The 17,078-nt window shown below is 41.2% G+C and overlaps 1 protein-coding gene across 1 annotated transcript; it reads left to right on the top strand.

Annotated features, from left to right (window-relative positions):
- The first annotated feature begins 7,103 nt into the window (after positions 1–7,103).
- On the top strand, positions 7,104–8,094 carry LOC311620301 (arylamine N-acetyltransferase 1-like). Its single transcript, XM_084879611.1, has one exon. It carries the CDS (start codon positions 7,105–7,107, stop codon positions 7,975–7,977), a length of 873 nt encoding a protein of 290 aa, XP_084735737.1. The 5' UTR covers position 7,104; the 3' UTR covers positions 7,978–8,094.
- The last annotated feature ends 8,984 nt before the right edge of the window (positions 8,095–17,078 follow it).

Raw genomic sequence — 17,078 nt, forward strand, 5'->3', positions numbered from 1 at the left:
TGTATTTTTATTTCTAAAAGCTTTTTAACATCTTTAGGGGAAAGTTAATCAGCACAGATAATTGTAATTACATGTTAGAAAAACCATACTTTCTAGAGTTGAGAGAAAAATAAAGGATAAAACATTATAAACATTTTCAACTCCATTAAATGGCATAGAAAAAGACCAGAAATAATTATTGATTATAATTCTTTCTTAGTGTTGAAATTAGGAAAATGTTTACTCTTCAAAGAATTTGGAATTTTTTTAGTATATCATAAGGACTTAAAAATGTTTCTGTAGCACAGGACATACTTTTGAAAATATTTCTCTAATGTGCAGAAATCACATTTTAAATAAACATAAATAAAAAAGAGTAAACTTTTACTATACATTTTTGTTCAAGTAAACAAGTTAATTTAACTTATTTCTATTTTCATAAAACTGGTTCATTCAATACCCATAATTCTTTTTTTAATTTTATTAAATTTTTTTTATTAAGGTATTATATGAGTACATACCTTACAAATCCCTCCCCACTCCCATAGATGCCCTCCTTCCCCAGAGTTTTACGTCCATTGGTTATGCTTATATGCATGCATACAAGTCCTTTGGTTGATCTCTTATCTCCCCCATATCTCCCTACTCTCCCCAGTGTAATTTGACAGACTGTTGCTTTACTGTCTCTGTATATATCTTTTTGGTCATCAGTTTATAATGTTCCTTATTATCCATAAATGAGTGAAATCACGTGGTGTTTTTCTTTCATTGACTGGCTTATTTCACTCAGCATAATGTTCTCCAATTCCATCCAGATTGCTGCAAATAATAACAATTCCTTCTTTTTATAGCAGCATAATATTCCATTGTGTAGATATACCATAGTTTCTTTATTCAATCATTTGCTGACGGGCACCTAGGCTGTTTCCAAATTCTAGCTATTGCAAATTGTGCTGCTATGAACACAGGGATGCATATATCCTTTTTGATTGGTGTTTCTAGTTTCTTAGGATATATTCCTAGGAGTGGGATTACTGGGTCTAATGGGAGTTCCATTTTCAGTTTTTTGAGGAAACTCCATACTGTTCTCCACAGTGGTTGCACCAATCTGCATTCCCACCAGCAGTGCATGAGGGTTCCTTTTTCTCTGCATCTATGCCAGCACTTGTGGTTTGCTGATTCGTTGATGATAGCCATTCTGATGGGTGTGAGATGGTACCGCATTGTTGTTTTGATTTGCATCTCTCAGATAATTAGTGACTTTGAGCATGTTTTCATGTGCCTTTTGGCCTTCCTTCTGTCTTCTTTTGAAAATATTCTATTTAGGTCCATTGCCCATTTTTTTAAATATATTTTATTGATTTTTTACAGAGAGGAAGGGAGAGAGCCAGAGAGCCAGAAACGTCGATGAGAGAGAAACATCGACCAGCCGCCTCCTGCACATCCCCTACCGGGGATGAGCCTGCAGCCAAATATGTTCTCCCATACATATGGGAGATATGTATGGGCTTTTTTGTTGGGCTTTTTTGTTGTTTTGTTGGTGGTTTCTTTTGCTGTAAAAAAGCTTTTTATTTTGATGTAGTCTCATTTGTTTATTTTCTCTTTAGCTTCCATTGCCCTAGGGGCAGTATCATTGAAGAAATTCATTTGGCATATGTCTGAGATTTTGATGCCTGTGGAATGCCTCTAGTATTTTTAGGTTTTCCAATCTTATGTTTAAGTCCTGTATCCATTTTGAGTTTATTTTTGTGTATGGTGTAAGTTGGTAATCTAATTTCATTCTTTTGCATGTATCTGTCCAATTTTCCTAACACCATTTATTGAAGAGACTGTCTTGACTCCATTGTATGTTTGTGCCTCCTTTGTCAAATATTAATTGAGCATAGTGATTTGGGTTGATAACTGGATTCTCTATTCTGTTCCATTGATCTATATGTCTTTTTTTGTGCCAGTACCAGGATGTTTTGAGAACAGTGGCTTTGCAATACAGCTTGAAATCTGGTATTGAAATCCCTTCGACTTTATTCTTCTTTCTCAGGATTGCTGTGGCTATTCAGGGTCTTTTATTGTTGCAGATGAATTTTTGGAGAGTTCTTTCTAGGTCTGTGAAATATGCCATTGGTATTTTAATGGGGAGTGCATTGAATCTATAAATTGCTTTGGGAATTATGGACATTTTAATGATGCTGATTCTACCAATCCATGAACATGGTATGTTCTTCCATCTGTTTACATCTTCCTCTATCTCTTTTTTCAGTGTCGTGTAGTTTTCCATGTATAGGTCTTTTACCTCCTTAGTTAAGTTTATTCCTAGGCATCTTAATTTTTTTTTTTTTGGTGTGATGGTAAATGGGATTGCTTTTTTAGTCTCTGTTTTTTTAAGTTCACTATTGGTGTATAGAAATGCCATAGATTTCTTGGCATTGATTTTTGTATCCTGCTACATTGCCAAATTCATTTATTAAGTCTATTCGTTTATTGATGGAGTCTTTTGGTTTTTTTATGTACAATATCATGTCATCTGCAAATAAGGACAATTTTACTTATTCTTTTCCACTTTTGGATGCCTTTTATTTCTTCTTCTTGTCTTATTACAATTGCTAGTACTTCCAGCCCTATGTTGAACAGGAGTGGTGAGAGTGGGCATCCCTATCTTGTTCCTGTTCTTAGAGGAAGTGGTTTTAGTTTTTGCCCATTGAGTATGATGTTGGCTATGGGTTTATCATATATAGCTTTTATAATATTATGATGAGGTATGATCCTTGTACTCACACCTTGTTGAGAGTTTTAATCAAGAAAGGGTGTTATATTTTATCAAATGCTTTTTCTGCATCAATTGATATAACTATATTATTTTTATCTCTCAATTTGTTTATGTAATGTATCACGTTTACTGATTTGCAGATATTGTACCCTCATTGCATTCCTGGAATAAATCCTACTTGGTCATGGTGTATGATCATTCTGATGTACTGCTGGAGCCGATTTGCTAGAATTTTGTTGAGGATTTTGGCATCTATGTTCATGAGGGATATTGGCCTGTAATTTTCTTTCATTGTGTTGTCTTTATCTGGTTTTGGTATTAGGGTGATGCTGGCTTCATAGAAGGAGCATGGAAGTGTTCCTTCCTCTTGAATTTTTTGGAATAGTCTAAGAAGGATAGGTTTTAGTTCTTACTTGAATGTTTGGTAAAACTCTCCTGAGAAGCCATGTGACCCTGGGCTTTTGTTTGCTGGAAGCTTTTTGATGACTGCTTCAATTTCTTCCCAAGTAACTGGTCTATTAAGATTTTCAGATTTTTTCCTGATTGAGTTTTGGAAGGTTATACTTATCTAGAAATATGTCCATTTCCTCCAGGTTGTCCAGTTTGTTGGAATAGAGTTGTTCATAGTATTTTGTAACATTCCTTTGTATTTCTGTGGAGTCTGTTGTTATTTCACCTCTTTCGTTTCTGATTTTGTTTATTTGGGTCCTCTCTCTTTGCTTTTTGGTGAGCCTGGCTAGAGGTTCATCAATCTTATTTATCCTTTCAAAGAACCAGCTCTTGGTTTTGTTGATCTTTTGTATTGTTTCTTTGGTCTCTATGTCATTTATTTCCACTCTGATTTTTATTATTTCCCTCCTTCTGCTTACATTGGGCTTTTCTTGTTGCTCTTTTTCTAACTCTTTGAGTTGTAGAGTTAGATAATTTGTTACACTTTTTTCTTGTTTTTTGCAATAGGCTTGTAGAGATATGAACTTCCTCTCAAAACTGCTTTTGCTGTGTCCCATAGATTTTGGATTGTTGTGTTTTCCTTGTCATTTGTTGCCAGGATGTTTTTAATTTCTTCCTTGATTTCTCTGATAACCTAATCTTTGTTTAATAGCATGCTGTTTAGTCTCCATGTGTTTGATTTCTTCAGATTATTTTTATTGTAGTTAATTTCCAGTTTTATGCCACTATGATCTGAGAAGATGCTTGATATGATTTCTATCTTCTTGAATTTGAAGAGACTTTGCTTATGTCCCAACATGTGGTCTATCTTTGAAAATGACCCATGTGCACTTGAGAAGAATGTATGTTCTGTGGCTTTGGAGTGGAATGTTCTGAAGATGTTGATTAATTCCATCTGATTTAGTGAGTCATTTAGGATTGATATTTCTTTGCTGTTTTTTTGTTTAGATTATTTGTCCAAGGGTGATATTGGAATATAAAAATATTATGATTGTATTGCTCTTAATTTTGCCTTAATGTCCTCCAGTAGTTTTTTTTTTATGTATTAGGGTGCTCCCTTATTGAGTAAATATATGTTTACCAGGGTTATTTCTTCTTCTTGGGTTTCTTGCTTTAGTATTATGAAGTGGCCTTCATTATCTTTTGTTATGTCCTTCACTTTGAGATCTAATTTGTCAGATATAAGCATTGCTATCCCAGCTCTCTTTCATTTACATTCGCCTGGAAAACCTTTTTCCATCCCTTCACCCCCAGTCTGTGTGTGTCTTTTTTTCTGAAATGGGTTTCTTGTAGATAGCAGATATATGGGTCTTGTTTTCTTATTCAATCCGTTATCCTATGTCTTTTGATTGAGGCATTTAATCCATTTACATTTAAAGTTATTACTGATAGGTACTTATTTGTTGCCATTTTTATTCTATACCCCTGTGTTCCTTCTTTGGTTCATATATATAATTTTTTTTTTTTTTAACAGCAGACCCTTTAGCATTTCTTGCATTGCTGGTTTGGTGGTAATAAATTTCCTTAGTCTTTTTTTGTCTGTGAAGCTCCTGATTTCACCTTCAATTTTGATTAATAGCCTTGCTGGGTACAGTATTCTTGGATTCAGACCCTTCCTTTGCATGATTTTGTATATTTCATTCCATTCCCTTCTGGCCTGATGAATTCTGTTGAGAAATCAGTTACTAGTCTGATGGGGGTTCCTTTATATTTAACTTTCTGTCTCTCTCTAGCTGCTTTTAAGATTCTTACTTTGTCGTTGGTGTTTGCCACTTTAATTATAATATGCCTTGGTATCGGTCTTTTGGGATTCATTTTGCTTGGGATTCTTCGAGTTTCTTGGATTTGTGTGGGTTTTTTTCTTCTCTATCTCCGGAAAGTTTTCTGTCATTATTTCTTGAAACAGGTTTTCCACGTCTTCCTCAATTTTCTTTCCTTCTGGAACCCCTATTATTCTAATATTGTTTTGTTTTGTATTGTCCCAAAGTTCTCTTAGGCTCTCCTCCTGCTTTTTAATTTTTTTTTCCCCAGAAGCTACTCTAATGGAGTATATTTTTTCCATCCTGTCTTCTAGCTCACTGATGCAGTCCTCTGCTTCTTATAGTCGACTCTTGATTCTTTACAATAGCGGTATTATTTTTCATTTCTTCTTGGTTCTTCTTCATTTCCTCTTGGTTCTTATTCATATTGTCAAATTTGTCTTCCATTCTTTTTAGCCATCTTATGATCATTACTCTGAATTCTTGCTCTGGTAGATTGCTTGCCTATAACTTTTTTACTTTCTTTTCTGATGATGCCTGCTTTTCTTTCATATGTGTGCTGTTTCTTTGTCTCCCCATGATCTCACTTTTCAGGATGTCTGGTTATGTAGTTCTCTCTCTCCTTTTTGTGGTGTGGTGGAGTGCTCCTTTGAGTCCAAGTGTTCATGCCACCTGAGACTGATTTTGTGGGGCTCACAGCTGCTCAGTGGTCACTGCAGATTTGGATATTCAGGCCCCTCACAAGACCCACTTTTCCTTTAAAGATGGCGAGATTTCCCTGTCTAAGCCAGTAGGTAGCTCTGGGAGGGCACCCAGCCCTGGTGTGGGTGCTTCCCTGTTAGGGGAACCATGATCAGCAGTCCTCCGCCTTCTCCTGGAGTTCACCTGTCCCTTAGCTTGCTAACAAACACTCCCAGCGTGACCCTCAGCTGCTCTCTCTTTCTGCTTTGGGACAAGACTCAGAACCCATCCATCTATTCTTCCGCCATTTTGTCTCCTCGATACCCATAATTCTCATAACTTTTCTACTCTTAGTTTTGTAATAAAAGGAGCCAATATTGCCCATTAGTCCTTTGCTGTGGCCTCACTCTTACTTTTTTTTTTTTTTTTCATTTTGATTTCCACTTCATTGGCCAATTAGGAGGTAACACTTTATTGGGGTAGTTCCTCATACATTCATTTCTCAAGTTCTTTCATCTTTGAGATTGTCTTCATATTCATGATACCTTCCTGATGAAATGAAATAGTAGCTGAGAATAATATTTGGGGATCAGACTTTTCTCTTAACTTGGTAACATATTACTGTGAAATATTCTGATGCCAGCCTGATAGTCTCTCCTTTCTAAAGAGTGCTTTTCTGCCAATACCCATTTTTTTTCCTATTATTTCTAGAGTTTGGACCGAGAAGAAGAAACATTCTAAGTCTTCTGAATTAAAACAAAAAAATTATTCTACATCTAACTTCCTTACACATATATTAAGTGCTTTTCTGAGGCATTTCAGTGGGCTCCCTAAGAATGTTTACCTTGTTGGCCGCCAAGGCTGCCTGAGCCTCAGTGGCGGCAGCAGTGGTGTGATGAAGGTGTTACCTTCCCCTGATTTTCCAGTTCCTTCCTGCAGAGGGAGGCCAGACTGTGGCTTAGTCCTGATCCCGGTAGGACATCCCCTGAGCGCTCCTGGACTGTGAGAGGGGGGCAGGCAGGGCTGAGGGACACCCCCCCACACACACCTCCAGAGCAAGAAATTTTTATGCACCAGTCCTCTAGTATTATATACAAAAAGAAATAAAAAGGAAGTTATTAAGAGAGCATATCTAAAATGTAATCACCAACACCAGAAAAAAATGGTTACAAGATGGTGTTATTATGATAATCACTTTGCAATATAAATGAATTTAATAATCACATTATACACCTTAAACTTACATATATTATATGTCAAAAATAACACAATAATGAAAAAAATTTTAATTTAAAAATAAATATTAAGAGCTTTAAAAGAAGTATAATTACAGATATTTATAACCATTTTAACTTTAGTATTAGTCTGTATATACTTAAAATACATGACTATAATTAACCTACTTAAGGAAATCCAACTGTAAATATAACAGTATGTGTTCTTGTTTTCTTTACCTTGCTGTAGGGGAACATGGACATCGAAGCATATTTTGAAAGAATTGGTTATAAGAACTCTAGGAACAAATTGGACCTGGAAACATTAACTGACATTCTTCAGCACCAGATCCAGACCATTCCCTTTGAGAACCTTAACATCCATTGTGGGGAACCCATGGAATTGGGCTTGGAGGCCGTTTTTGATCAAATTGTGAGGAAGAAACGCGGTGGGTGGTGTCTCCAGATAAACCAACTTCTGCATTGGGCTCTCACCACAATGGGTTTTGAGACCACAATGCTGGAAAGCTTTGTTTACAATGTTGAAGCTGAAAGATACGGCAGGGCTCCCATGCACCTCCTGCTGATGGTTACTGTGGGTGGCAGGAAATACATAGTTGATACTGGGTATGGGAGCTCTTTCCAGATGAGGCAGCCTCTCGAGTTAATTTCTGGGAAGTATCAGCCTCAGTTGCCTTGCATCTTCCGCTTGACAGAAGAGGGAGGAACCTGGCAGCTGGATCAAATCAGAAGAGAGCAGTATGTTCCAAACCAAGAATTCCTTAATTCTGAGCTCCTGGAAAAGGAAAAGTACAGAAAGATCTACTACTTTACACTTGAACCTCGAACAATGGAATATTTTGAGCATCCAAATTCATACTTTCAGACATCTCCAGGATCTGTGTTTGTAAAAGACACTTACTGTATCATTCATACCCCAGATGGAGTTTACTGCTTAGTGGGTTTTACTCTCATGCATCGAAGATTCAGTTACAAAGACAACATGGATCTGGTGGAGTTTAAGACACTGAATATGGAAGAAGTACAGGAAGAGCTGAAAAAGATATTTAATATTTCCTTGGAGAAAAAGTTTGTGCCCAAACATAGTGCAACTTTTTTTACCATTTAGAGTAATGAGTAATAAAATGGATCAGTCCCCAAAGGAGAGGGAAGTAAAAGTAAATGAATGGGACTACACCAAACTAAAAGTCTTCTGCACAATGAAAGAAACAATCAACAAAACAAAAAGACAATCAACCTAATGGGAGAAGATATTTTCAATAATACCTCTGATAAGTGACTTATATCCAAACTATTATAAAGACCTTATACAACTCAAGAACCAAAAAATCTAATTAAAAATACTTAGAACAATAAAGTTAAATTTTAGAAAATGAGCAGAGGCCCTGAATAAGCACTTCTTCCAAGAGGACATAAAAATGGCCAACGGATGTATAAAAAAATGCTCAAATTCACTAGTGATTAGGAAAATGCAAATCAAAACCATATGAAAGGGTGGGGGGTTAGTGTTGGGTGAAAAAGGTGAAGGGGTTAAGCAAAAACAACAACAAAACTTATAGACAAAGACCACAACATGGTGATTTCTAGAGGGGTAGGAGGTAGGTGAGGTAGAAGAGGGAAAAGACACTGCAGGCATAGAGAAAGTGGGGCTACAGATGAAAAGATCTTGGGTCCCTGAACACCTGTGGGGTACAACATGGGATGTAATGTAATATGGGTGAAAAATAAACTCTTCCTGAAATTTTCAGTGTTTGTCTGTTTCAGTAGATGGCTTCATTGACCTTAACTGATATGATAAATAAATATATATAATTAAAATTATGTTTTTATCAATATAAATTGGATTTACAAAAATAAAGAACTGTTGTTATGACATGGGAAAAATGAGAATTAGGGGAAGAACTGGATAGTATTTCAGTAAAGTCTGTATCTAAGTAAAATGATCATTTTATTGCTCAAAGCAGGACTCTTCTGAGAATGAAAGGAAAACCACAAATTATTGTGCCAGGATAACAGGTATAAAGCAGGACTGCCCCAGGCAGAGAAGCACAGTCATCCTACTAAAAAACCCAACCATCCAAGATCTCATTATTAAGTAATGAGTGCATGTATTGCCTTAAAACAGCAGGTCAAAGGAAAGGTTATGGACCTGGAGGTCCATAGACTGGGCCCAGATCATTATCAAGGACCTTGGACTTGCCAAATCACACTGTTCTCAACCATCACAAGAACTTGGCTGAGAACAACAAAGATTTGGACCAATTCTTGTTCAATGATTGCAGCCAACCAAGGAGCCTGGTAATTTCAGGAAACTCTGATATCTGCCAGCTCTAGAGTTAGTCACTTAGAGTGGTTCCAAACATGGTTGGGAGGCATACTGTGTGAGGAAACCCCCGCTCTGCCACTTCCTAATTAGGTGATCGTGAGCAAGCTATTAACCACTCTGGGCTCCAACTTGCCTGTACAGTGGGAAGAAGAAGAAGACTTCCATCAAAGGATTGTTACTGAGCATGCAATGAGATAAATAAGGTAAAGTGCTTTAAAAAATGCCTGGCACTGAAAACACTCCGGATATGTCAGCTATAATGACTGTGGTTGTCATAAACGATCTGAACTGTCTATCTCCTTATCCTGTTGGGTACTAGGTGCATGAGTGTCAGTGACCATACGATGAGGACTTATGGTCATTCATAAAGAGAGAAAGAAAGTTTGAGGCCTGGGAGGGGGAAAAAGATGGCAACTAGCAGGACGGAGCTGAGAGAGAGGAAGTTAGTAAGGGTATGAAAGGAGTGTTTGTGTGGAAATGCATGGGTTGTGTATCAGTGAGTGAGGGAAAGTTAAATCACACAAGAGCAGCAGAAGCTATAGACAGTCTCCCCTGGTTAAGGAGAGACTATCCTTATGCAGGGAGGCGGGACTCCAGCAAGGAGCCCACGCCATCTTGAATGGCATTTTTTAGAAACTCACCAACATCACCAACAAGATAGGCCTTGGAACTGCCCCGCGACCCAGCACACACTCTAGCCAATATCCTGTGACCCCAGCTGCAGACCCGCGGACGCTGGGATCTTGACCTCCAAAGACACACCATTCCGCAGCTGTAAATAAAACTCCTCCTTCCCAACAGCTGAACTGTGGATTTGCGGAAGCCCAGAACTCTTCACTAGCAGGACATCTCCAGGCAGGGCACACCTGCGCGTGACCCAGGAACTCTTTACTTGGGTCGCTGAACCGTCTCCAGACAGTGTGTGTTTGCACGTGAGCCCAGAACTCTACTTGGCTAGCTGAGCCATCTCCAGGCAGTGCGTGTTTGCCTGCCAGCCTGGAACTCTTCACCTGGCTAACCGGGCACTCTCCAGGTAGTGCACCTTTGCGCGCGAACCTGAAATACTTGACTGGGCTCGCCAGGCATCTCCAAGTCTGTGCGCCAGCGCTCAAGCTCAGAACTCTTTGTTTGTGGGGCGTCTCTTTGGGTGGCTCAGGGGAGAAGCCAAAAACACCCAAGGGTGTGTTTCTGGGCCGACAGGGGCGCTCGTTCCCCCTTCCATAGGCAGGCCTGAACAATCTACTCCTGCTAGTGGGTATCTCCTTGGACTGCGCTTGGGAGAGGGAGAAAGCACCAGAGGGTGTGTTTCTGTGCGGGCTGGGGCGCGTGCATTCATTATCACATAGACAGGCCTGACCACCTTACTCCTGCTAGCTGGAGTCTCCTTGGGCTGTAGTGTGGAGGAATCAAAAACACCCGAGGGTGTGTTTCGGTGCAGACAGGGGCATACTGGTTCCCTGTCCCATAGGCAAGCCTGAAAACTTTACTCCTGCTTGTGGGCATCTCCTTGGGTGGCAGTAGGGAGTCGCTAAAAGCATCCGAAAATGTGTTTCTGTGCAGACTGAGTGGCGCGGCCCCACAGTGGAAATTCTGAATTCCCTCTTCCTGGAGGGTCACCACATTCACCCTAGCTGCTCAACGGCAGTGCCGAGACCCCTTGGAGTATATCGCAGTTCTGCACTCTGAGAGCATGACATCCTAGCAGCCTGGCACACCGAGTACAACTAACCACAGGGCGCTAGTGGGAGCCACTGTGAGCTCCTCTTTGGGGCGATCTTGAACAAGCAGGGAGCGCACTCCTCTCCAGGAGTAGAGCCTTTGTATTCACTTAGTCTGGATACTGACCACAGGCACCTCAATTGCATGGCTACACTGCCAGAACCCTTCAGAGTCCTTCAGTGTGCCTCACTGACAAACGCATTGAAGGTGCTCCCGTGAACTGCCAACTGCCGCTGGGAGTAAGCACCTATCCACCAGGTACAACAGCATAGCTGAGTCTACCCACCCCACAACTGCAGAACCCTGGGCAACATAGTCACGCCTTTCCAAAAAGCAGGTCACCTGGGCCCCAACACCCCAAACAGATGGTTCCTGAGGCCCACTGTGAGTCCCTGCAGGGCAAGGGTGATTACAATCAAGGGTGCAGGAAAGCAAAAATTGGGACACTCCCCCCAAACAGTGGCTGACTCCTGGACACCAGAGTTGTGCCTCTCAAGCTCGCAGGCCTACACCAAAAGAACCCAAATAGCTCAAGTAGGGAGCTACACTAGATTAACAAACACAGGAAAACTGAGAGATTACACCAGTAGCACCATCCCCAAAAAAAAACCTGGGCAGCAAAGCAAAAGCACCTTTTTCTTTCCTGAGCACAAATTGGCTTTCGATAGTAGATATGACTTGGTGTTGGATGATTTCCTATTGCCGCTTTTTAACATGTTTGAAAAACTTCAGTTGACTATGGACTAGTATTGCAGCACCCTCCCCCGCCCCTTTTTGTGCACAGATGCATGTATATCCATGTTTCTCTCCTAAGAGGATGATTGTGATGTTTATGTCGCAGTACTTATTTTTATTTTCCTTAGGTTTTTGCATTAGCCAGGCCTTCTGGAATAATGTTGAAAAAGGAAATGACAGATCTCAGAGGGGAGGCCAGTGGAGAGGATGGGGTCAGGGGAGAGGGATTAACTAAAGAACATCTATGTATATAGGCATAACCCATGGACACAGACAATACTGTGGGGAAGGCGTGAGGTGGAGGAGGAAAAAAGTGTAAAAACGGGAACATCTGTAATACTGGCAATAAAAAAATGTTATTTGTATTCCACCACTATTTAAAAAGAAATTAAAATACAGGTATATCGGGACATATACCTGGAAAAAAATGGATGCCTAAAAAAGGAAGAGAGAAGGTGGAAGTTAATCTACAATAATGAAAGGGAAAGATGCAAATTGACTGCACCTTGTGAGGTCCACCAGCCAATCAGGCGTGAGTATGCAAATTAACCCAACAAAGGTGTCAGGTTAATTTGCATACACAGATGCCCAGCACCTGGGGGGATGCTTGCATCATTGCCATGGTGACGATGCAGACATTTCACACCGCACCTGCTGCTCTGGGCCTCTTGGCAATGTGGGAAGGCAGAAAAGCGGCTCCAGGCTGGAGCAAAGGCTGTGCCGGCAGCCAGGGTAAGGAAGGCCCATTCTGCATTAATCTTCCTGTGCCAGGTGTCTAGTTAGGCAAAAATTTTGGAGTTCAGTAATTCTAACTCTGGTATGCATATGTAAATATTGGGAAGTAAAACTTCTCTTTGATTAATAAAATTTCATAAGCTTATCTGAACACAAGTATGAAATATATGTGCACCACAACCAATTATGAGTATAAATCTGCTCCATAGATTGCTTACTTTAGTAAGAATATCATTTTCTAAGACTCTGTGTCACCAAAGCATAAATTAGTATAATCAACACAAACATACAAGCACACAATTTTGTTTTCAGCCTTAATTTTTTAGTTGAATTTACAGAAAAATTTACAACAATGTCAGAAGTTTAACCTTTGAAAGAATAAACCTTTACATTGATTCCATTGATATGGATGAAAAACCTGAATTATGCTGAAATTAACTTAACTGGGTTTTTAATTTAAATAGGTTTTTGCTTTGAAGCATTTCATGACATGGATATAGAGCTAGCTTCGCTTAACTCTGTACAAGTCCCTCTGCTAATGGAGCACACATTGGCAAGACCACACTCACTCTTCCTACGTACAGAAGACTTCAGGAAATTAAAAACAAGTGGCACCGCCAAAACTGGTTAGGCTCAGTGGATAGAGCATCAGCCTGCGGACTGAAAGGTCCCAGGTTCGATTCCAGTCAGGGGCATGTACCTTGGTTGCAGGTACATCCCCAGTGGGGGGCGTGCAAGAGACAGCTGATCGATGACTCTCATTGATGTTTCTAACTATCTCTCTCCCTTCCTCTCTATAAAAATCATTAAAATATATTTAAAAAACAAACAAAAAAGTGGCATCCTATATAATGAAAGAGTAATATGCTAATTGACCATACATCTGCCTCACCCACAAGCCACACCCACTGGTCAATCAGGAGCAAATATGCAAATAAACCCAACCAAGATAGCTGCTTCCATGGAGAGCAGGAGGGAGGCTTGGGTTTTCCTGGCAGTGGAGGAAGCCAAGCTTTCCACCTGCCCTTGCTGGCTACAAAGTTTCAATGAAAGAAGATAAATAAATCCCAAACAAAAATGGTGGCAGACACGGAGCTGGAGAGAGCAGAAGGCTAAGGTTGCCCCCGGCAATGGAGGAAGCCAAGCTACTGCAGCCCTGGCCAGCCCAGGCCTCCACTTCAGGCTACAAAGTTTCAATTGTAGAAGATAAATAAATCCCAGATACCAGGACCTCTGCTTAGGTCTCCAGGGACATAGCCAGCCTGCAAACCAACACAGGCCCCTCACCCAGGTTGTCCCACACCCCAAGGGAGCCCCCACCCTGATCTGGGACACCCTTCAGGTCAAAGCAGCTGGCCCCCATCCATGCACCTATCTAATTAAAGAGTAATATGCAGATTGACTCATCACTCCAACACACAAGATGGCTGCCCCCATGTGGACACAAGATTGTCACCACAAAATGGCCACCAGGGAAGGGCAGTTAAAGGTGACCAGGCTGGCAGAGAAAGGAAGTTGGGGGTGACTGGGCCTGCATTGAAGGGCAGTTGGGAAGGACCCAGGCCTGCAGGGGAGAGCAGTTAGGGGTGACCAGGCCTGCAGGAAAGGGCAGTTAGGGGCAATCAGGCTGGCAGGAGAGCAGTTAGGCATCAATCAGGCTGTCAGGGGAGTGGTTAGGGGGTGATCAGGCTGGAAGACAGAAGCAGTTAGGGGCAATCAGGAAGGCAGGCAGGCAAGTAGTTGGGAGCCAGCAGTCCTAGATTATGAGAGGGATGTCCCAGATTGGAGAGAGTGAAGGCTGGGCAGGGGAACATCCCCACCCCCCTGTGCACTCATTTCATGCACAGGGACTCTAATTATTATATAAAAAATTATTTGTTCCAAATGAAAAGATTTACTTCAAAATAATTGATAAACAGGGCTTCCATAGCTGCAGGTTTTAAATCTCATCTGTAGGCACAATACTTAAAAAAAACAACAACAAACAAACAAACAAAAAAAAAACTGTCCTTTAAAATATGCTTATTCTGGAAATATACATATTCTGGTAATCACATTTTCAACAATGAAAACTCCTCTCTGTACACTCCAAGTTCTCAGGGAGGGGCAGGGTAATGGGTGAGTCAGAAAAAAATTAGGAAATAGGAAGGCAGGTCCAGAATAAATGCTGAATACCAAAACTCTTAATCCAAAAATTTAAAAGAGTTCAATGAAATTCAGCCTATGAACGCTTACTAAGCACTCACTGAGTGCCATGCATTGTGATGTGGACACAAAGGTAAGTAAACAATTGTAGGTGTTCTCTGCTGACTTTCAGTCCAGTTACACACACAAGTAATTTTGTGTGAGATCCTGTAATGGCACAAGTCGTAGGCTACACGGGCAAGAGAGGGAGTGCCTCTCTGCCCACAGTGACCCTGGGGGCCAGATGGAGGAATAGCAGGTGAGCCCTTAACAGTCATTGCACACCCTTGCCAATTCGGCTCAGTGGATAGAGCATGGGTCCTCGGACTGAATGTTTCTGGGTTCGACACTGGTAAAGGCACAATACTAGTAGAGCGCATGTGAGAAACAACTAATCGACGTGTCTCTCTCACATCAATGTTTCTCTCTCTCTCTTTCTCTTTCTCCCTCACCCTCCACTCCACTCTCTCTAAGAATAAATGGGGGGGGAAATATCCTTGGGTGAGGATTAACAAAATAAATAAATAAAAATAAAATAGGCATTCCAAGATCTTGCCTGGAATGGGTAGCAGAAGATAGAGAGTGACAGAAATCCTTTGCTTGACTGAACTGTCGTCAGCCTCCTGAACCTTTTCCTAGGCCCATCTGTGCTCTGACTTGTAAAATTCTGTTTTGACAAGAACCCTGTTCAGTCAGTTTAGCTAGAGCCTCCCACCCTCCATCTCTGAGCAACCTCAGCATCTACCTGGTTCCTCATTCTCCCCACCTCCCGGGTGAGGTTCGATCACCCTTGCTGTCTTCAGCCGAGATACTGGTAGGCCAGTCTAGCCAGAGTCTCCATTACCCTTGATGTTTCCTTTCAGTGACTGCATATGTTATAACCCCAACCCTGCTCCTTGACTGCCAATTCCCACTTTCCCATGATGCATTCACACGGAGCCTGGTTCTACACGGTCTCCTCTTCTCTCCTATGGCAATAGTCTCCAATAAAAAATGTTACTGCTTTAACAGTGTACACCTCTGATTTTTTTTTTTTTTTTTTTTTTTTTTTTTTTTTTTTGCCAGGAGGAACATTAGAATTCCATACTGAGCAAAAGGAAGTGCCAAATGTATTTGACAAACAGGCAGCATCTACTTTAAGGAGTATAAGGAATAAGGATAAGATGGAGGTAGGTACTTTTCTATCTGGGTGCGTTTGGTGCTCTGCAGGTGACTGCTCCCCTGATAGTTGTGGGAAATGGCTTTGTAAAATGTTACCTAGATTTTAGCCAAACTAAATCATGTTGTTGACACTGAGTTGGTAGGAATGGGTTACCTAATTCCTGGTGCCCCACATTCTGCCCTCATAACTCAGTTCTGGGGTCTGCTGCTGAGCTGTGCATGTAAAAGCTGCTTCCTGCAACAGATAACTGCCCTCTGGGAAGGTCCTCTACCTCATCTCTGTCTTCAGGCATCGGGTAAATGAAATCTCTGAAATATTGATGAGTAGGAAAGACTCTATTAATAATGAGAAAAAAAAACGGAAACGGCAACATGTGAAAAGAGAAAATACAGTTCATTGAGGTCCAAGCTCCCTTGGCAGCGCTTAGCCGCCCCTGATGGTTCTTTGGGAAGGCATGACCCCATCCTGGAAGATGGAGACATCCTGTCACAGAGAGAAAGCAGCTGGAGGAGTGATTGAAATTGCTGTGTGGGTATCAGAGGAAGAGAAGCCTTTGTCTAGGACAGAAGGATCAATATTTTCATATGAATCCTTTTGCCCTTCGAAGCACCTTGTGGGATGAGAGGCAGAAGGAGCCTGGGTATCCTGGAGGTGGAAAAAACGGGGGACTCTTGGAAGACCTCTCTCCAGTTGTCACTCTCGGCATCGCATCTCTACTTGGGACAGTGGCAGGGTCCCTGCCAGAAGAGAGTCTAAGACAGAGGCTCTCAGAATCCTTTGTTGAGTAGGAACTTAGCACTGTGCTGGGTGCTGTAACCTTGATGAATAAGATAAACCTGATCCTTGCCACCATGGGACTCACGCTTTAGTGAGGAAGACAAGAAGTAAACAAATCAATCAAAGTAAACAAGTGTGAACTGCAAAAAGGTTAAGTAAGAGGATGTGACTGAAGCTCTGAAGAGGAGATTAAACTAAGTGTGTGAGTGGATGGGACGCGAGCGGGGGGGGGGGGGGGGGGGGGGGGGGGCGGGCGGGAGAAATGACTAAGCTACAACCTGAAGAATGAATGGGGTTTAAACAGGAGGTGGAATGAGCGTGGAGTATTCCAGGCAGAGGGAATTCTAGGGCCATGGATTCCTTTGCAGTGGAGGTGGACATCACTCATTTTTATTTTGTTGCTAAGAGTCTTTTCCATTGATGTGAAGTGCTTTTGGGAATGGGAATACTCCACCAGATGCCAGCCCGCATTCTGGATCGAACTTTGGAATGTTTCACCATTTTTCTTTGTGACTGGGATATCATTAGAACAGGGTCCTACACCTTTCCTAAATATGCTCATGTGGGATTT

The sequence above is a fragment of the Pipistrellus hanaki genome, assembly GCF_964339955.1.
Source record: "Pipistrellus hanaki genome assembly, chromosome: 3".
NCBI lineage: Eukaryota > Metazoa > Chordata > Mammalia > Chiroptera > Vespertilionidae > Pipistrellus > Pipistrellus hanaki.